The following is a 22,980-nucleotide window of genomic DNA, read 5'->3' as shown; positions in this document are numbered from 1 at the left end:
AATACCGCAATTTTGAGGGGGGGTTAGGTCCAAGGTTAGAGAGCGAATAAGAAAAGGTCGGTATGTCAACATGTTCGCACTCACTCATGATGCTAAGAAAGCATTGGACTTAGCAAAATCTGGGGGTCCAGCAGCAGAGGAGGTTAGGAGGAGTTACCAGAATTGGCTTTCTGGGATTTACATGTTTGCAGCCTGTTACATCGAAACATGGCCAGCTGAGTGTTTGAATATGTTAAATATTTGAATTTAGTGCAAAGCATGTCTGTTTCTGCTTGGTTTAATGTCTGGAGGCAATATGATGAGCTTTTCAGAAAGAAGCAGGATGGTCAAAAAATTTTTAATTTTGGATTCAAAGACGTGGAGGTGAGGTTAGAGGTAACGCAGCATGCGCGCCCCACTACCAAAGTGGTTGTGGGGTGTAAGTAGCCCTTTTGGGCACAACCGGGATTTAACACAGTGGGACGAGGAAAGTGTTATGCGTTTAACAATGCACAATGCGCTAGAGGGACAAGCTGATGATTCTGATCCAGCAGATTGCACATCATTTATCAGTCATTCATGGATGCCCTTATTATCATGCAGGTTTTTGGGAAAGGGGCTTTGTTGGCAAAGATAGATTTTGAGTCTGCTTTTAGGTTGCTTCCCCTGCATCCTGATTCCTTTCGTTATATGGGTTTTAAGGTGGGCAGTTCATACTATGTAGACAAATGTCTACCTATGGGCTGTTCTATTTCATGCTCCTTTTCTGAGTGTTTAGCTCCTTCTTACAGTGGTGTATTTAGGTGGGTACAAATCAGTAAGGTTTTGCGCATTACTTGGATGATTTTTTATTAATAGGACCAAGTAATAGTGATGGTTGTGATTAGCTGCTTTTTTCAGTTCTCTTTGTAGCAGCTGCAGTCTTTGCTGGGTTTACTTAATTTTGCATGTCGAGTCATTCCAATGGGCAAGGTACTCTTTCGAAGTTTGGAGAGAGCATCAACAGGTGTAAAAAAGCCCCATTACATGATTCACCTTTCCGTTGAAATGAAAGATAATTTTAGGGTTTGGTTGAGGTTTTTACGTGAATTTAACAGGGTTCGTATTTGGCATCCGGCGCCAGTGGCCAATGCCGAGCTACAGTTGTATACAGATGCATCAGGGTCATTGGGCTTCGGTGCGTTCTTTGAAGGGGAGTGGTGCGCGGAAGCTTTGCCTGAGTCGTGGCGAGTTGATGGTTTGACGGGCACTTTACTTCTTTTGGAACTGTTTCCCATTGTTGTAGCGGTGGAGATTTGGGCTTCAAAACTTAGCAATCGTAGAATCAGATTTTGGTGCGATAACCTGGGGGTGGTGTAGGCCATCAATAATCAAAGGTCAGTTTGCCAGCAGGTGATAAGGCTACTTAGGCATTTGGTTTTTGTTTGTCTGTCTAGGAATATCGATTTTACAGCTAAACATATTCCTGGAGTTGAGAATGAGATTGCGGATGCTTTATCTCATTTCCAATGGGAGAGATTTAGAGTGTTTGCACCTACAGGTGAGGTTCATGGTTTGTCTTGCCCTGATTATGTTTGGCAGATCATAAGGCCGGCATTGAAGGACTCGCATTGAGGGCACTTGCTCCAGGTACTTTGAAATCCTATCCAGCGGCTTGGAGCAAATGGCAGGCCTTCATTGCAGACAAGAGGAGGGAAAGAGCATTCAGTATGTTACGTTGGAGTTTGTCTGGCATTTGCACTAGAGCGGGCATTCAAAGGCGTCTATGTCAGGGGCTTTAGCAGGAATTTCTTATTTTGCTTGTTTAAATGGTTTGGTGGATTCAACCAAGTCATTTATTATCTCTAAAGCGCAGAATGAATGGGCAAAGGAACAAATGAGGTCGGGTGATTCTCATAGGCCTATTGATATGGGGATGCTAAATGATTTGGTAGTAGCAGTTTTCGGTATAGCTAAAGAAGATTATAAGTCCAGTTTGTTCAGCTTGACTTTTGCCTAGGCATTTTTTGGGGGCTTTAAGGGTGAGGGCGTTAACAGCAGTTAATAAGAAGTTAATTAATACAGGTATTCTTTTAGATAACGTTATAGTTAAAACTGATTTGATTCTTTTAAAAATACATAGATCAAAGACATCAAATGGGGAGGGGGCGTTGGATCTCTGGGGCTGATTCAGACCCGCTCACAAGCGCTATGCGCATACACGAGACCCGGCTAGCGATGGGCACTCCGTTGCTCCAGGTCTTGCACCAAAAGGGGGCGGCTGTCGATTTTGATCGACAGCTCGCACCATTTTGGAGGTGTGGTGTGGGGGTGGCTTCACAAACGGAGGCATTCTCATGCAAACGCCTGCCGTTTGTGGGCGGCCCCACTGACATCACCAGTGATATCAGTGGGAGAGCTTCCGGCTCCATTTGAGCCAGAAGGTCTCTGGCGCTTGAGGCTATGAGACCCTACCAAAAAGGTCTCATCGCAAGCCCCGATGGTCGCGATGGTCTTGACCATCGCCACCATCATCCTGGCCATTCACAATAGCTGTGGGTGGTCACCCACAGCTATGAGAGCGGCAAAAAAAAAAATGCCCTGATTCAGAGCGAGCACTCTTTCAGAGTGTCCAGCTCTGAATCAGGGCCTCTGTCCCATCACATCCGGAGCCGAGCATTTGCCCAGTAGCTTTGGCTGGCACTTACAGCCAACGAAGGCCTAGGGGAGGGGTACAATGATTAGCGCATGCAGATCTTTCTCCACTATCTAGGTTCCAGTTCAAAAGCATTTTGAATAATTGCCTGATAGCTCTGGGCTTGCCAGTTGAACATTACGGCACTCATTCACTCAGGATATGGGCAGCAACATGTGCGGCAGAGTCAGGTTGTTCTGCTGAGTCCGCTGGATTGGGTTGAGAGAGTTTAAGGGGAATGGTCTTTTGTACCTTCTTTGGCAATCAGAGAGTAAGTGGGGACCCCGGGTTGTTTAGCGGTACATTTAGGTGATAATGATCTGGGTACCTGTACAGGAGTGGAGTTGATTTTTCCCATTAAATGTGATATGAAGATAATTGCTGAACATTGGAAACAAGTTAAGCTCTGTTGGTCAGAGGTCAGCCCACGCAGGTTTTGGCGGGGTATGCACAGTGGGCCAGCTATAGATCAGATTAGGAGAAATACTGCAGGGTCCACATTTGTAGTTGGTTTAAACGGGTGTGTTCCGAGGCACCCGCATCTTCGTTATGAGGAGGAGCATTTGTATAGGCCAGTTGGGGTTCGCCTGACGGAGGAAGGTCTAGAGATATTTGTCACAACAATTCTTTCTTGTTTGGCATAGAGTGGAGGCGTTTAGGGTCTTGGTGGCATGACGTGGTCAGAGTCCACGTTTGAATGGTGGAAATCAGTGCTCATCGGCGGCTCAATTTAGCGCAGCAGATCTTGGCTAGCATTCCTCCTTTGAGAGAGGCGAGTTGGTCATTACTTTATGAGAGGACCAGGACTCCATCCTAAGGAGGGACCAGCACTGGGCTAATTAAAGGGAAGTGGTACTACCCAGGATGGTTTGCACACAGGGTGGAAGCTCCACCCCATTTTTTGTAAATTAATCCTTATATGGGCTGTGGACCGAGGGAGCACTGCTTTTTTTGCCATCAGGCTAATTCTAATTCGTTATTAATAAATTTGGCAGTTACCTCTTTTTTGCAATTTATACAGTTGTCGTGTCTTTATTTATTATTTGGTTAAAGCTTAAGAGTGGTGTGAAAATAATAAAACTATAGGTGACTTAAGATTTTGGTGCCCCATAGTTTTGAAAATATATTATGTTATGACATTTAAAAAAAAACACACAAAAAATATGTAACATGAAATTACAACACTTATATTATTCTAATTATTTTGTAAGCTTTCAATTTTGCAGAACAAATCCAGAAAATCATTAGTGTATCAATCGTCCAGTGCAGTTCCCTCAATTGCTAACAGTGCGAAGCTATCCAAACATTTTTGGGATATTGTAGATCATAGTTTAGTTTGAATTACTTTACTTTTTGAAAATGAACATTCTCCAAATGCTATTATCATTGGTAGTGTTAGGAGTACATGAAGAGTCACAGTTACATGTGGACATATATAGATATAATCTATACCTACATACAGTAGATAGCTTAGTATTTTGACAGGAATTTTGGGAGGAAGTGGGAGAGAGAGATATGAGAAAGAGGGGGAGATTGGAAAAAGAACCTGTACTGATCAATGTGTTCCAGAATGGATTAAGGTTCCAAAATTTGATAACCTTGTCTTCCATGAAATTTATAGATAGCAACATGGGAGAATGGTCTGATATCCCCCTGGGGAGGTAGTCAACAGCAAGAACTGCAGGGTCCAGAGTAAGTGAGGTGGGACTGTAGTCAATGCATGAGAATACATCATGGAAAGAGGATACACAAGAAAACTAGCAGAACACTGGAAGCCTAAACTGCCAAACATCAGTCAGCCCTATATCACTGGCTAGCTTGGTAAAATGCGTCTGCCTAGTGGGAACATTCATCCCACTATACCTTCATCTACTGTATCTAAACTGACAATCATGACATTATTGAAGTCTCCCATACAAATGAATATTGAATCTGGTGATTGAGTCATTTTGGAGACATTTTGGTTAAGAAAATCATTATTGTACATAGGAGCAATATAGACAAACAACAATTTCAAAGATGAGAAGTTGACCAATGTTAGCTGATTGGTTTGTTTGTGGCATTAAATATTCAGATCTAAAAATACAATTTCTGTTTTTCTTCTAGAAAAGGAAAACAATGTTAAAATAATTTACATTAAGATTCTGTCAGAATCTTAATGTAAATTATTTTAACATTAGGTTATCCTTTTCTAGAAGCAAAAAAAAATTGTATTTGTAGATCTGAATATTTATTTTAAGGAGGGAACTGTACATTCTAAAAAACCACAGGAAATTGATGGACTCCAAAATCTATATAGGACCAGTTTACACCACAATCATTGATTGGAATGCATACCTTATGGATAATTTTTAAAGGTGAAGCGAAACTGCACTGAAAATGAAATATGTGAGACACAAATCTAAGATATGGCAGAGCGCTTCATTAAAAAAGGTTATGACCCTGAATGTATAAGGACTGCTCAAAATAAAGTCAGAGAAATTGATAGGAATTAATTACTTAAAGAAAAGAACAAATTCGACAATAAGAATTATAATTTAGAGTGGGCTATTATTTGTCATTTTAATTCACATTTTAAAGAGATTGAATCTGTTTTTAGAAAAGATTGGAATACAGTACTATTAAAAAGGACCCAATTATCAGAAAGAAACTACCGGCTCGCCCAAAGCCTATTTATAGAAAGCCCCATGTTTTGAAGGTACAGTATATGAGATTTGGGATTTCATCTCCTTTTTATAAGATATCTATCTCTTTTTATTCTGATGATTTATCCTTTTTTTCTGATGATTTTTTTTCTTGTACTAGGCTTTCTACTGTTACTGTATTGTGATATGTCTGATTGAGTTTTTAGTACTATTGCTATTTTTATATTTTTATTTTTTATTCTATATTGAACCTGATGAAGTATGAGGATTATCTATGAAAGAAGGACATCTGGGAACCTAATATACCATAAAAAAAAATAAAGACATTGGCCCATTTCAATAGAAATATAAAATGGTACGCATGTTGAAACACAAACAAGCAACTGTGACAGCTATCTTATTCTGATTTTACCAATGACATCACTCCCAGTCTGCGACAATTGGGGAAACATAGGGAACTGCTGCTGACCACAGAAGGAAGTGATTAGTATAGTTACTTTTACTATATAATGGGCATACAGTGGTGCAGTCACCATGCCTCTGTGGAAGGAACAGGAGGTAAGAAATGCATTAGGCTGGGGCACTGGACCTCTGGATGCCTGTGGTGCTGGATGTCTCCTACTGACCTGTGAATGCTAACATTGGGTTTTCGGGATCTTAAAGCCTACTTACTGCGTACATCATCTGTCCATGTTAGAACTGATAACAGCCTAGAAGCAAGAGTTCCCTGGGGATTTTCACCCCATTTGGTGATTGATATGCTTTTTCAATTGTTTTTAATGTGTGTTCTGGAGTAATAAAGTGTAATTTTTCTTTTAAACAGTGTTGCACTATTTTTGTTCTCTGTTTACTATTGAGGAACCACTCATTTATGCATTTGATTTGGTGAAATAATATGGAGGTGTAAAAATCAATTTCTTACATCCACCTAATTAAGAAAAAGTCCAAGACCGTAAATATTTGGATTTGAGTGGAAACATTGCAGCAATACCATTGTGTATGGAACTTGCATGATTAAAGGGGCTTATCCTCTAGGCGACCTGAAAGACTGAACGACTAGTGTTCAAACCTTCAGTTTGCCGAGGTGCGGTGCCCGCACTGAACGGCGTTCACCGAACGAAATTCAGTGCAGGAGACCGACCTCCTATCTCTGAACATGCTGAACCTGACGATCGTCGTCAGGTTGAAGGGCATGTTCAGTAGATAGTTAGGGTCGGAAAGAACCCAACATGCATGCGCATCCCTGCTCCTTTCCGGCTATCCATTACGCGACTTTCTGTGTGGATCGTGCAAAAATTTGTGTGATGGATAGGCCCCTTAACTATGTATGTCATGGAGGATTTACCTTGATATTTTAACTCTATCTATAAGGTCTGTGTAAAGCCATCTGAGCGCCTTCTATGGAACATTTATTTTGATTCAGGATTACAATAGAAGGCACATATGTTACTTAGTAAATTTACCCCCAGATGAACAGATGGACACCACCACCACCATCATCATAGAATCACATACTCAAATCCTGGTTACACACATGTGTCGTACTTGCAAATGAAAATTTGGTACCCAGTTACCGTACACACACTCAGCCACAAAGGAAGACACAAATGAAATCTGTATGACTCTGAATTGCCTGCACTTGCTCTAAGTATTGTATCCAAGCTCTGATGCATAGACGGTTTATGGAAAATAGTGAAATCCCCCGACAGGTGGAATTGTATGCAGCTCTGAAGCATACCCACTGTCTACAAATGATTACACAATCATGACATGGGGTTTTATACAATAAAATATGACATTTTAAAAACAGGCATTGTGCTTGGGTGTGCTCCAATTGTTAATTTTTGTATGTTAATGATATTGAGGTTGGAGGGGTTGTACGTAGATTTTATGTAAGTACTGTATTATAAGGTGTTAAAGGAGGAACATTCATCTGACACCTAATAACAGGATGGTACCTTCTCCATTTTGATCAGGAAACAGTCTATAAAATCCCTTGGGCTATTCCTGTCCAAAGTCTTCATATTGTATTCCACTCTTTTCCTTATATGATCCGTCATAAATGTATAATTCTTTATGAGTTGCTTATGAGGTCCTGGTATGTAATTCATGAACTCTGGATAGATGTTGTACAACTAAATAAACAAGAAACAAACTCAGAGATTTTAGATAAAGTCATAAGCCACACGACTACACATACACATGTGAAAACCATCCACATTCCCCACCACTGCCACCATCCAATTCCACCATAGTCACTTTCCCCAATTACACCACATGATATACTCAACAACACCAACACTACCTAGTTGTTTAAACCACTGTGGTGATGTACAGTAGTTAATATATTGTGGAATTAATCTAACACTTTTTATTATATTAAATATTGAATTATTTCCTCTTTGGTATTGAGGAAGTACGTACCAGTCCCCAAGGATTACTCATGATTTTGAAGTTCTCTTGGGCACAATGCATAAGTTTTTGGAAATCTTCATCTTGGTAGTCAAACCGTTCCCCAAACAGGATAGAGCAAATTACATTAGACACAGAGCTGTGTAATTGATGTTTGGGATCTATCAAGGAACCTAAGACATAAATAGCAGTTAAGAAAAAAATATAAAAATAAAAATCAAAGGAAGTCAACCAAGTAATTCAAAGACAGTTATACTATGGATATTTTATTAGTGCTAAAGATGGAGTATATTTTCTGTTTAATATGTCATTTACAATAGAATCCTACCATTGATTTCCAAAAAAAGATGAAAGCACTGTTGCTCATTGCCCTGGTGGATGGGGTGAACTCCAAATATAATATCAATTTTATTTTTGAAAAACACTCTATTACACCCATTTTATATTATCTTCCTAAGGATCTGAAGTTACTGCACAATCCAACTGACTACAGTATCTTTGGTGTAGGTTCTTTAACTTCTGCCCTTTCATTTTATGTTGATCACTACTAATTGCTGGACTTTTCAATTAGAATCCTTAACAGGACCTGGCTGGGCTCAGCCTCAGGTTAGAGATGACATAACACTTCTCTCAAGTGTTACCAATAACCTTCAGTACCTATGAATCATGAGTAGTTTGCTGCTTCCAGTGTTGTTTCAACTCCATTGATTGGTCTCCTTGACAGCAGCACATCCAAACCCACATTTCCATTGGTGGTGTTTCCAGGCAGAGTCCTCAAAGCAGTTAAGTACTCTGTTGCTTTCACAGTGGCAACCAACTACACTGGGCCATGAGCTGGGTCCTCAATGAGTAAAGTTCATATTCTCCTGTGAGGATTCCTGGTAAAGTCTGGTGGGATGTCAAAGACTCTGCACTTTGTTGTCTCAATTTCACCTGTTTGCATTTATGATCTATGTGCATATGTGTAATATGATACACTCACTGTCTGGTTTTGAGCTCTAGTGTATCTACTCCATGTATCTCATTGCATGCTATGCACTGTTCCAAAAGTGACAACACATATATGCCTCTCATTGCATGCTGCGTGGTGTTCCCAAAGTTCCAACACACCAGTGCCTCTCCTTGCATGCTATGCACTGTTCCCACAGTACCAACACATCTGTGCCTCTCAGAGCACACTTCACACTGTTCCTAGTGCCAAATGTATTTGTGCATCTGTTCCCACAATGCCAACACCCCTGTGTACCTTATTATATGCTATGCACTCTGCAAACAGTGCCAACATATCTGTGTACCATATTACCCATTACCAAACTACCAAATCTCAGTTTTGCAGCTATACCCCTTTTGGTGTGTTCCCCCATAATAGCAAAATCCCAAGGCTTCACAGCCCCTGAGTTTACTGAAGTCAGGATAGAAAATGTTCCCCTATTGGTGGACATCAAAATTATTTTTGCAGTGCAGGAGTGTTCTCTGGGGATCACACATGATCAACAGAGAATAATTTCTCAGAGGTCATATCGTGTGAAAGAGGGATCTCCTCTATTTCAAGCAAGTATACACTTGAGTCTGTGGTGCCAGTATAGGGGATACAGTGAACCTTTAATGCAGTGATAAGAAAGCATTTAGATGTGAACCACACATAATTGTCTAACGAGTTTAGCTCTTGACCAATCTAAATTTGATGCAGGGAGTCAACAATGTCCATCTTAATATTTTCATACTTGAGACTGTGCAACATACTGTCTATGATGCATGAATGAATATACTTATGTGACTGTGACAGAGTGGGTCTCTCCCACATTCTGAGGAAAGGATTAACCTCCCCATAGCCAGTAGCCAGAGAGGACCCACACCCTTACCTCAAGGAAGACCATCTCAGGTATAAAAACCTGGTTATTTTAGTTAGTGAGTGGAAATGTAAAGGAGAGGTTGCACCTTTAGCAGCTCTCTTTATGCTGGACAATCTGAACCATGACTGTGCTGAAAATACTCTGCTCATTTGAACTGCAGTCTCATGTAAGCTGAATAATTGTTCCTGAACTGTGTTTGCCTTATGTAAGAAGCCATTACACTGGCTCTGCCTTTTCAAGCCTGGAATAAAAAGCTTACTTGTTTGCATCACCTCAGTCTCCCATTGGTCGTCTGAACCTACCCTAAAGAGACCAACATGGAAGCCATTTTGCAAAAAAAGTTGGACTTCTTTAAACAGCAGCAAGCAGTAGAAACTGCTCCAGTACTCCCCAAAATGCAGGCCTCAGATGATGTGGAACCCTTTTTACCAATTTTGAAAGGTTTGCTACCTTGAAAGCATGGCCCAAAGATTCCTGGGCCATACGGATTGCTCCTATGCTAAAGCTGCCCTATCCCTGGAAGATGCAAAAATATATGACCGTGTGAATGCTGCCATAGCGGATCAGTTTGGAATCTATCCAGAACCGTAATGGTGGAATTTCAGGTCTGTATCCTATGATCCTGATGGACGGCCACATGTCCTGGCCCAGAAACTGTCTGACCTCACAGTTAAATGGCTGCAGTCAGACCTACATAATTCCACCCGGCTGGTAGAGTTGGTCACTTCTCCCTGCCCAAGTTGCTCGCTGGGTCCAATTGAGAATTTGGACTCCGCTGTTTGGCTAGTGGAAAATGCCTTGCTGGCGCAGGATGGGATAGAGAACCTTTCTTCTTTAATTACACCAGAGTCTCCCCACCTGTCTCCACAGAGGGCATGGTCTCATAATAAGGTGCACCCACATATTGATTCGGATATGCACCAATACCTCTCACAGACAATGGCTCTGGGGAAATTGAAGCCCACAGCTTTGGCCTTCTCTTCACGTAAAGAGGGTTTTCAACCCAGAAGTAATTCTACGGGGAAGGTGATGGCCGTCTGTTTTTCAGAAGTTGGAGGTCAAGTGTGTTCCTCATGTGACCAAGGTGGACATCAAGAATGGGCATGTCCACGGATGGATTGCTCTTTTTCCAGTGTATTTACAGCTATAGAGACCTGCCCTCTTCCACCTAGAATACAGGTACATGTTCAAGTTGATAATAGACTGGTTGAGGGTTTGATGGACTGGCTCTGCTACTATGCCAATACAAAGGTATTTGTTGCCCCCAGAGTTGTTGTTGCCTCATGAACTAGTCTGCATTTGTTGTGTGCATGGAGATGTGTGGGACTTTCCTGTTGCCATGGTCCCTTTGATAATCAGGGGAAAGACTGCCAAACTATGTGTGGTTATGTGTCCTTGGTTACCATCCCATGTGCTTATATGTTGTGACTGGCTTCACTTCGTGGCTCTTGTTCTCCCGGAAGAACAGGTGCCTGCAGCATCCCTTGGAGATACATTCCCTTCTCCTCTGATTTGTTTTTGTCTTGAGTTAAAGGCTCCTCAATCTATGAAACAAAGGAGAAGGGATCACAGAGACTGGCTTACTCATGATGTTTTGTTGGGAAAAAATGTCTCTTCCCATAATGTTATTACTCGCAATGTGCCAGTAAATGCTGATGTTCCTGTTCATGTCAATGTATCTGATAATTCTAATGAACCTGTAATTACTAATGTGCCTATGCATGCTGATGTCCATGGTAATGCTGAAAGTTCAAGGAACATTGTGTCTAACAACCCGCCTATTCCTCGTAGTGCAGGGAATAATGATGAGGTTCAATTAAGTAGAATTAATGAAGAGGTATTTACACTTAACTTAGCCTGATTTAAGAATGGCCCAACAGGAAGATCCTGCTTTAAAAAGGGCCTTTGAACAGGTTCTTTCAGTGGATGGTGTCCTCTTGTCATATGTAACAGAAGTAAAATATCCCCATTTGTGTTGCTTAGAGAGGGTTTATATCGACTAGACAAGCACAAACGAATGGGGGAGGTGATATGATAGTTGGTGGTCCCAGGCCATTTAAAAAAAACAGGTTCTGGTTTTAACCCATGCAGTTCCATGGGCTGGTCATTTGGGATGGGATAAGATGGTGGAGAGAATAACCTCCTGGTTCTATTGGCCAGGTGTTTCTGTTCGCGGTTCTGTTCCGCTTGTTCCGAGTGTCAAAAGACAACAATAAACCGAACGCCCCTGCCCAGCTGATCCCACTTCTGATTGTAGGGGTCCCCTTTGTAAATGCACAGGAGGCTCAAAAACTTCTCTATAACTGTAATGCCTAAACTCGAGTTTTTCACCTTGGGATAAAGTCTTTTTGTTGTTACCTACTCAGGGAAGTAAATTACTAGCAAAGTGGTCATTTGAAGTAATTAGAAAGGTTGGCAAAGTAAAGTATAAAGTCTCTCAACCTGACTTCCTTAGAGGGAGGCAGATTTACCATGTTTACCTGTTGAAAGCATGGAAGGATCAAGAGGTGTATTTTGTAGACCATGGTATTGGCCATAGGGACCTTGGTCCACAGATTCCTCAGTCCAATGGGGTATCTCCATTCCTTGAACCTTTTAATTCAGACAAGTTGAATCCTTCTTTGGGGAACCTTATAAAATAATTCTCAGATGTTTTTTTTCTGATAAACCATTGTGGACCAATTTAGTCTTACGTGACATCATAACCCTACCTGGCATAGTAGTTCAACAAAGACCCTATAGGCTTCCAAGGAAAACACAAGCACATGTAATCAAGAAAATACAAGAAATGTTGAAGTTAGAGGTAATTGAGGAGTCATCTAGTGACTGATGTAGCCCCATTGTTTTGATCCCAAAGCCAGATGGTTCTACAAGATTCTGCAAAGACTTCCGCAAAGTTAATGCAGTGTCCAGATTTCATGCAAAATTTCTACCCTTGATCTTACGAAAGGATATTGGCAAATTGAGCTGACAGAGGAAGCTAGAAAGAAAACTGATTATTCTACTCCGCTGGGCTTCTTTCAGTGGAAAACAAAGCCTTTTGGCTTGCATGGTGCACCAGCCTCTTTTAAGATGGTAATGGAGCAGGTGCTTCATCCTCATCAGAATTATGCTAAAGCATACTTGGATGATATTGCCATAAATAGTCTGCAGTTAATAGGCTTAGGGCTGTTCTTCAGTTTTGAGAGAGGCAGGTTTAACTGCTAATTTGAAGAAATGTGTTCTAACCAAAAATGAAACCAAGTATTTAGGGTATGTGGTGGGCAGTGGGTGTCTGAAGCCCCTTGTGAGTAAGGTACAGGCACTAACTGATGCCCCAGTTCTGACTACCAAGAAAGAGTTAAGGTCCTTCTTGGGTTTGGCAGACTATTACAAGAGATTTTTGCCTCAATTTTCTACCTTAGTGTCTCCCTTAACAGATCAGAAATGGAAAATGTGAACAGCGCTCAACAAGATGTTTATTGTTTTAGGGGGCTGCTTGGTACTGGAGATGTCCTGTCTCCAACAAGATTATACCGATAAAAATAGATTCTGTACCATGCGCTCACCTTGTCTATATATCATAATATAGAAAATGTAGCTAAGGTAAAAAATGTGGAGATGACAACAGATCTAATGAATGTTATAAACAATCTTTTATTTATATAGACACCATATACCAATGCGTCTAGTGATATGGATGGCTATTTTAGACTCTTATATGTCTCCTTTCTGGTAGTAGGAGTATGATGGTAAAATAATCTAATAAAAAATATATATGATGATTAAGTCCTATATGGAAGGAACAAGGTATGTCTGGGTGGCAGGTGTGCCCTTTGAGGGGGTACCTTTCCGTAAACATATACGGTACCCTTATGTTATGATATCAGCTCAGTATTTGTCCATACCGGCTAGTAGCCAAGAAAAAGTCAGCCAATAGGACTGATCCCAAGTGGGTAAATAATGTCCGGGTGGTAGGTGTGCCCTTTGAGGGGGTTACCTTCCCGTAAATATATACGGTACCCAATGTCTAAAAAGACAAGTATGTGTATGTCCCTTTGGCTACTTGCAGTGTGCTAGGGAAGTGAGGGTAACCTTATGTAGAAAGGTAGCTCTCCGTATGTGGATATCCACGTACGTGTCCCTGCACTGTCTGAAACAATGTCCCGTTGATAGAGTGAGCCGTACAAAGTGTGACTGCAGCGTCCCGCTAGCGGGGCTTACCGGTCGGCATCTTCACTGAATGTCACGTGTTGCGCTGTCCATGCGGTGTGTAGAGGAGGGGAGCAGTGCAGTATGGTGTCAATTGCCGCAGTCAGTCCAGCCGGACCACTCGCTCAACCCTTTGCTTCCAATGCATGCTGCTCTGTAGTATGGCAGAGGCGGGTGCTGTTTCCTGCTGTTTCCTGTTAGGAGGATAAGGAGTAGCAGTGTGAGGCTGTGCACAAGGCTCTCTGCTTCCTTAGTCACGTGTGTGGAAAACTGGACATCGACGCATTTCGGCCAATCAGGCCTTCTTCAAGGATGGGTGTGTTCTGATGCTGGCTGGTTAATATGTTATAAGGCAGCCATTCATCTATGAGGTGGGAGTCTCCCTTAATAATAGGTCTGATGACTCAATCGTCTGTGTAAAAGCATCTTTGGGCTGTTGTTCTAACTTTATGAAAAAAAAAAAAAATATATATATATATATATATATATATATATAGTAGAAATCTGATATGAATGGTTAAGCAGTCGCTCAATATAGATCACATAAAGATAAAGAAAAAGAAAAATTGGATATATGGACATGCAAGTGTGAAGATTGAGGAGTCCACAACATACTATTTTAAAGTTGTGGTGTGTCAGACTTTTTCTTTTTTATGGTACTGTGTCCAGTCTCTGAATTTGTCAGATTATGTTATGCAAGGATAAAAAAAGGGGGGGGGAAGGGGAAAAGGAACTATTCTCTCTATGAATTCAGATATATTAATCTTCAACATATATATCCTACACATTATCTATGAATCACTAATCCATAAATCTAAATTCCTATCTTTAATCCATTTCTGATGTACATGAGCACTCAAAGTTATTTAAATTGAATGATTCATTTAAAAGGAAGAGAATCCTTATATGTTGGTATTAATTAATTAATATTCTGTTATTGAATTCAATATTCAAACCTTTGGGGTGTGTAAAATGAAAACCCATTTCATTTCATTTTTATCTATAATTCTAAGATGATCTCAAATGGCTCGGGAAAAAAATCTGATTTAGGTTTGAGATTGGTGTGTTTAAATTTTCCTGTTTCTGAATGATTTTTTATTATTGGGTTATTCATAAAATATTTTTTGAGTGTTAATTTCCTCAAAAATGCCTGTAGATCACAATATATGTCAAATTTATAGGTGCACGTGTCGGTGCAAATTTTAATCCTTTTGATAGGACTTGTTCATGTTGTGTTGTCAATTTGGTGTTACTCAAATTAAAAATACACAAGGACTCTTTTTGATCATAGTCATTCATAACCTTTGGTATTATGTCTTTGCTTTTAGCTTTTTTGGAGTGTTTCCCCCCCCTACATCCTCGTCTGACTCTATATTTTTCCTCTTGATTTTTTGTGCATTTATGGTTAGTGGGCTGCAGGCATGAGCGCCTACCTCCAAGTCTAAAAAACTGTCCCCCCATGGTTTATTAGTAGTTGATTCTATGTTTAGTATTGTGACTTCTTCTGTCTTTGTATCTATATCAAGACTTAATGTATCTTGTTCACATAGATTGATTTTGTCTGTTATGGTATTGTGTACGTAGTTGCTTCAGCCGTGTTTCTCAGTCTCTCTCCTCTTTGTGTGTTGACCCAGCTAGCATCCCATGATAGTTTGGTCAATTCATTGAATGCAGACTCATCATCTATATCATAAATAGAGAATGATGAATCTGAGGATGTAGCCGACTGGTCCTCATCTACATCTGATGTGGATTAAATGTTACATTATGGAGTATTTGGGATGGTTTGTTTTTGTTTTTATTTTGATGTACCCGTGTCATATATTCTTGATACGTTAACCCAGTGTCTTTATATTTGGGAGGTGAATGCTTAACGCATTGTTTTGTAATCTTCTGATTTTTATGAATGAATTGTCGTTTTTTGGGGGTTTTATGAGAGTGTCTTATATCTCTAGTCTTGAATTTATCCCTGACAATTTTATTGGCTATGAGAATCATAGCGTGTCCAAACATTTCAAAGAAGCACATAATTCGGACCCTACCAATTTATTCTTCATGGCCATAGAACAACCGCAGGTCAATTGGAGGGGGGGAGATCATCTTAGAATTATAGATAAAAATGAAATGAAATGGGTTTTCATTTTACACACCATGACCCCCAAAGGTTTGAATATTGAATTCAATAACAGAATATTAATTAATTAATTAATTAATTAATACCAACATATAAGGATTTTCTTCCTTTTAAATGAATCATTCAATTTAAATAACTTTGAGTGCTCATGTACATCAGAAATGGATTAAAGATAGGAATTTAGATTTATGGATTAGTGATTCATAGATAATGTGTAGGATATATATGTTGAAGATTAATATATCTGAATTCATAGAGAGAATAGTTCCTTTTCCCCTTCCCCTCCCCCCCTTTTTTTTATCCTTGCATAACATAATCTGACAAATTCAGAGACTGGACACAGTACCATAAAAAAGAAAAAGTCTGACACACTACAACTTTAAAATAGTATGTTGTGGACTCCTCAATCTTCACACTTGCATGTCCATATATCCAATTTTTCTTTTACTTTATCTTTATGTGATCTATATTGAGCGACTGCTTAACCATTCATATCAGATTTCTACTATATATATATTTTTTTTTTTGTAAAGTTAGAACAACAGCCCAAAGATGCTTTTACACAGACGATTGAGTCATCAGACCTATTATTAAGGGAGACTCCCACCTCATAGATGATTGGCTGCCTGATAACATATTAACCAGCCAGCATCAGAACACACCCATCCTTGAAGAAGGCCTGATTGGCCGAAACGCGTCGACGCCCAGTTTTCCACACATGTGACTAAGGAAGCAGAGAGCCTTGTGCACAGCCTCACACTGCTACTCCTTATCCTCCTAACAGGAAACAGCACCCGCCTCTGCCATTCTACAGAGCAGCATGCATTGGAAGCAGAGGGTTGAGCGAGTGGTCCGGCTGGACTGACTGCGGCAATTTACATCATACCGCACTGCTCCCCTCCTCTATACACCGCATGGACAGCGCAACATGTGACATTCAGTGAAGATGCCGACCGGTAAGCCCCGCTAGCGGGACGCTGCAGTCACACTTTGCACGGCTCACTCTATCATCGGGACATTGCTTCAGACAGTGCAGGGACACGTACATGGATATCCACATATGGAGAGCTACCTTTCTACATAAGGTTATAGCTGACTATGACAGTGACAGCTCAATTCTCATCTGGTTCAATTCACATTTATGTTTTTTTATTATATATAGTGTGGGTAAAGAGAAATTTGTTTTTCACACCATGGATTAGTAAGCCATCAAAACAGATAGAATAATGGCCACATTTAGTGTAAATATGGTAATCGTTATCCACATTGATAGCATACTAAGCAAATATATATTACTACACAATTAAGGGATATCTATGCAACAAGAGATAACATTATGGGCCTGAATCAGACCCGCTCGCTAAGATGCATACTCTCGCTGCTGCCGATGGTATGCAATGTGTATGCATCGCAGTGTGCATACCTTACCGAAAGTCCACAATGTAATCATTCGCTGCGCATACACAGCCCAGCAGAATGAGTGACAGGGGAAGCCATTTGTAGGTGGTAACAGGGAATGGCCATTAAAAACGGGGAAGTGGAGGTGGAAACGCAGGCGCGCCTGAGCATCTCAACAGCGTTTTAGAGATGTGTATAATTAAAAGACAGTATCATAGTACACATCACCTGGCTTGTTTTTACACTGAAGTGCTCGCAGTGCTTGCGGCAGGGTATGGTCAACCTCAAGCACTGCGATCACATCCGATGTACCGATGGTTGCATACAATTCCTGGACATGACGTGCACAAGTGGGCATCTTAAGACAGGCTGGTGGGTGTCTGCATAAACTATATGATCGCTCTCTAAGAAATTCTGGGCGTGCTAATGCATTGCACTGCCTAAGCAATTTCCATACACATCGTGCGAAAGTATGCTACAAGCGAGGACGCAATCTGAGAGATCATTTAGTTAAAATAGATATATCAAAATTTAGGGCCTGATTCAGACCCACTCGCGAGCGGCTGTCCGCTCGCAAGTGGGTCGATGTTATGGACTGAGCATGCGCACGACGGAGGGAGCTCCGTCGTGCGCATGTGCCAGACACGACGAGCGAAGGAAAGTCCTTCGCTTGTTGTGTCCGATCAAAGGGGGCGTGCTGTCAATGTTGATTGACAGCACGCCCCCTTTGGTGGGCGTGCCGGGGGCGTGCCTCCCTGATGGGGGCGTTCCCACGGGAACGCCTCCCGTCAAAAGCCGGCCCACTGACATCACTAGTGATGTCAGTGGGAGTGATTTTGGCTCTGATAGAGCCAAAATCACTCCGGAGCTTGCGGTTGAAAACCTCAACCGCAGGCTCCGGCTCGCAATTTCGATGGTCGCGATGGTCTCGACCATCGCGGCCATCACAATGCACGCTCGTATAGCCTGTGGGTGGTGACCCACAGCTATACGAGCGTCCAGGAGGACGCTCCATGAAAATGGAACCCGGCCCTCATTCAGAGCCGTACGCTCTGAGCAGAGCGCAGGGCGTGCCGGGGGCGTGCCTCCCTGATGGGGGCGTTCCCACGGGAACGCCTCCCGTCAAAAGCAGGCCCACTGACATCACTAGTGATGTCAGTGGGAGTGATTTTGGCTCTGATAGAGCCAAAATCACTCCGGAGCTTGCGGTTGAAAACCTCAACCGCAGGCTCCGGCTCGCAATTTCGATGGTCGCGATGGTCTCGACCATCGCGGCCATCACAATGCACGCTCGTATAGCCTGTGGGTGGTGACCCACAGCTATACGAGCGTCCAGGAGGACGCTCCATGAAAATGGAGCCCGGCCCTCATTCAGAGCCGTATGCAGAGCGCACGCTCTGAATGAGGGCCGGGCTCCATTTTCATGGAGCGTCCTCCTGGACGCTCGTATAGCTGTGGGTCACCACCCACAGGCTATACGAGCGTGCATTGTGATGGCCGCGATGGTCGAGACCATCGCGACCATCGAAATTGCGAGCCGGAGCCTGCGGTTGAGGTTTTCAACCGCAAGCTCCGGAGTGATTTTGGCTCTATCAGAGCCAAAATCACTCCCACTGACATCACTAGTGATGTCAGTGGGCCGGCTTTTGACGGGAGGCGTTCCCGTGGGAACGCCCCCGTCAGGGAGGCACGCCCACCAAAGGGGGCGTGCTGTCAATCAACATTGACAGCACGCCCCCTTTGATCGGACACAACGAGCGAAGGACTTTCCTTCGCTCGTCGCGTCTGGCGCATGCGCACGATGGAGCTCCCTCCGTCGTGTGAATGCTCAGTCCATAACATCGACCAACTTGCGAGCGGACAGCCGCTCGCGAGTGGGTCTGAATCAGGCCCTTAATCAATCTACTACAGGCCTCAGTATGTTCCCTAAAAAAATAGGCTGCATTAAATGTTCATGCGTGACCTGTCAATACTTGATTACAGGTAATTCTTTTTCACATCCACATAGTGGTAAAACAATTTATATTAAACATCTTTTAAGTTGTAATTCAAGTTATGTGATCTATCAGATTATCTGTCCTTGTGGTTGGAGTTACACCGGCAAAACGGAAAGAAAGTTTAAGGAGCGGATCGCCGCTCATAGGTCAGCAATCCGTAATGCGCTTAGTACAGGCACAAGTGAACAACCTGTAGCGCGGCACTTTGTAGAACTGAGTCATCCTGTATCTAGCATTCGCTACAGGATGATTGATCATATCCCCCCATTAACAAAGGGTTGTAATAGGGGTAAGATACTTCTTCAATGTGAGACGCGCTGGATAACATGTCTCAATACTTTATATCCCACAGGGTTAAATGAAAGCAGTTAATATTCATGTTTTACTTAAATATGAGGCTTCATTAATTTGTCTTGGTTAATATTTTTGTCATTTTGGTGACTACATTAGGATAGTATGTGTACTATACTTTAGACACTGAGACGCTATGATCTTTTCTCTAAATAGCGTCTGTTATTTACATTTCTGTGATTCTGATATTGTGTGCATTACACTGTAGATGTTGAGACGCTGTGATCTTTTTTCTACAGCGTCTGCTGTTTACATATGTTTCCATGGTGATGGTGTTACATCATGGTATTGACGGAGGCACGCAAATAGCATGATGATGTCATCAACACTGACCGGCGGTCGGGAGGGCAGTCCCAAGCTCCGGAGGTTTGTTCACTTGTGGTGAGGCATATATAAGTTATGTCACATGTATGTTATCTGTATCTTGATGACAGTTTATAAAAACTGAAACGTTGACACATGGAGCCTGCCTTTGAAGTTTTGTTCATATATGCCTTGAGTGCCGCACCATCTCCAATCTGTACCTTCTTGTTTTTGTGAGGGCAAAGGCTGAAGTTGATTATGTGGTAACTGTGAGTGCCAAACTATAAGTTATTGTGTATATATATATATATATATATATATTGTTGTTATTATTATTAGTATCATTTATTTATATGGCTCCACAAGTGTTCCGCAGCGCCTTACAAAGTACATAGACAAAAAAGTAACCATCGACTTACAGTACAATACAATACAATGCAGGACATGGATAAACATTGCTATATTAGTGACATTAATGCCCGCATAAGCAGCCAAGTGTTAGTTGCCCTAGTGGCTAGTAGGAGATTAATTAAATTACAGTAGGGAGAAACACAAGAGGGTAGAGGGCCCTGATCGAAAGAGCTTACATTCTTTAAGGGAGGGGAAGACAAATAGGACTGACACAGAATGGGGTGGGCGGGGAGAAAGGAAGATGTAGCAGCAAGTTAGGATGAGAGCTGGAATATATATATATATATATATACGTGGCATCACTATGGGGGTGCAGGATCTAGTCTACGGGGGCAGCAAGGTTATGCCCACAGGCCACACCCTAGTATATTTATATATACTAGGGGTGAGCGGGTTCGGATTTCTGAAATCCGAACCCCCCCGAGCCCCTCCGATCCGAGTCAGGCTCGACTTTTCCCGCTTGACTCGGATCTGAAATCGAGGCAAAACGTCATCATCCCGCCTTCCGGGTCTCACGGATTTTGGATCCTATATAAGGTACCCACGTCGGCGCCATTTTCTCACTCGGCTGTGGACAGTGAAGAGGGAGGGTGGGAGTTAGGGCTGGCTGGGCTGTGTAGTGTAGTGCAGAGTAGTGTTGTGCTGTGCTGTGCTGTGCTGCGCTGTGCTGCTGTTGTCCACTACTTCAAAGTCCATAGGGGCTGGCTGTGTTGTGCTGTGCTGCTGTTGTTAAAAGGGGCTGTGTCCACTACTTCAAAGTCCATAGGGGCTGGCTGGACTGTGTTGTGCAGTCAGTTCTCCATAGGGGCTGTGTCCACTCCAAAGTCCTGTGCAGTGTCCCAGTCCTAAAGGGGGTGCTGTAGTGTTGTCCAGGGGGTGCTCTGTCCATCAGGGGTGCTCCCCTCAAGTGCTAAAAAAATAATATTTTTTGTGTGTTTGTGAATTGTGTGCGCAGTAGCCGCACGTGCATCAACAAAGTAGTGCCAAGCGTGCGCCTGTGTCATAAGTAAAGGGCCGGCTGGCTTGACCGTTAAAGGGTGCTGTAACCCCCAAAGTACACTCCAGTCCAAACCAAAAAAATATATCTTTTCTGTGTTTGTGAATTGTGTGCGCAGTAGCCGCACGTGCATCAACAAAGTAGTGCCAAGCGTGCACCTGTGTCATAAGTAAAGGGCCAGCTGGCTTGACCGTTAAAGGGTGCTGTAACCCCCAAAGTACACTCCAGTCCAAACCAAAAAAAATTATTTTCTGTGTTTGTGAATTGTGTGCGCAGTAGCCGCACGTGCATCAAGAAAGTAGTGCCAAGCGTGCGCCTGTGTCATAAGTAAAGGGCATGCTGGCTTGACCGTTAAAGGGTGCTGTAACCCCCAAAGTACACTCCAGTCCAAATCAAAAAAATATATATTATGTGTGTTTGTGAATTGTGTGCGCAGTATCCGCACGTGCATCAACAAAGTAGTGCCAAGTGTGCGCCTGTGTCATAAGTAAAGGGCCGGCTGGCTTGACCGTTAAAGGGTGCTGTAACCCCCAAAGTACACTCCAGTCCAAACCAAAAAAATATATATTTTCTGTGTTTGTGAATTGTGTGCGCAGTATCCGCATGTGCATCAACAAAGTAGTGCCAAGCGTGCGCCTGTGTCATAAGTAAAGGGCCAGCTGGCTTGACCGTTAAAGGGTGCTGTAACCCCCAAAGTACACTCCAGTCCAAACCAAAAAAATATATATTTTCTGTGTTTGTGAATTGTGTGCGCAGTAGCAGCACGTGCAGCAACAAAGTAGTGCCAAGCGTGCGCCTGTGTCATAAGTAAAGGGCCGGCTGGCTTGACCGTTAAAGGGTGCTGTAACCCCCAAAGTACACTCCAGTCCAAACCAAAAAAAAAATATTTTCTGTGTTTGTGAATTGTGTGCGCAGTATCCGCACGTGCATTAACAAATTAGTGCCAAGCGTGCGCCTGTATCATAAGTAAAGGGCCGGCTGGCTTGACCATTAAAGGGTGCTGTAACCCCCAAAGTACACTCCAGTCCAAACCAAAAAAAAAATAATTTTCTGTGTTTGTGAATTGTGTGCGCAGTAGCCGCACGTGCATCAAGAAAGTAGTGCCAAGCGTGCGCCTGTGTCATAAGTAAAGGGACGGCTGGCTAGACCATTAAAGGGTGCTGTAACCCCCAAAGTACACTCCAGTCCAAACCAAAAAAAATAATTATTTTCTGTGTTTGTGAATTGTGTGCGCAGTAGCCGCACGTGCATCAACAAAGTAGTGCCAAGCGTGCGCCTGTGTCATAAGTAAAGGGCCGGCTGGCTTGACCGTTAAAGGGTGCTGTAACCCTCAAAGTACACTCCAAACCAAAAAAAATATATTTTCTGTGTTTGTGAATTGTGTGCGCAGTATCCGCAAGTGCATCAACAAAGTAGTGCCAAGCGTGCGCCTGTGTCATAAGTAAAGGGCCGGCTGGCTTGACCATTAAAGGGTGCTGTAACCCCCAAAGTACACTCCAGTCCAAACCAAAAAAATATATATTTTCTGTGTTTGTGAATTGTGTGCGCAGTAGCCGCACGTGCATCAACAAAGTAGTGCCAAGCGTGCGCCTGTGTCATAAGTAAAGGGCCGGCTGGCTTGACCGTTAAAGGGTG

The 22,980-nt window shown here is 42.4% G+C and overlaps 1 protein-coding gene across 2 annotated transcripts in view; it reads right to left on the bottom strand.

Annotated features, from left to right (window-relative positions):
- Positions 1-22,980, bottom strand: part of LOC148502825 (cytochrome P450 2F2-like) — a 78,085-nt gene that overhangs the window by 11,798 nt on the left and 43,307 nt on the right. For both annotated transcript variants that reach the window (XM_088449269.1, XM_088449268.1), the window contains 2 exons: positions 7,723-7,883; positions 7,257-7,433 (listed from right to left, as the gene is read on the bottom strand). In XM_088449269.1, the coding sequence (XP_088305395.1) occupies positions 7,257-7,433; positions 7,723-7,883 (338 nt within the window). The remainder of the gene's footprint in view (positions 1-7,256; positions 7,434-7,722; positions 7,884-22,980) is intronic.

Source organism: Taudactylus pleione, unplaced genomic scaffold (assembly GCF_031769625.1).
Source record: "Taudactylus pleione unplaced genomic scaffold, aTauple2 ptg000481l, whole genome shotgun sequence".
NCBI lineage: Eukaryota > Metazoa > Chordata > Amphibia > Anura > Myobatrachidae > Taudactylus > Taudactylus pleione.
This window is presented reverse-complemented; position numbering and strand designations above follow the sequence as displayed.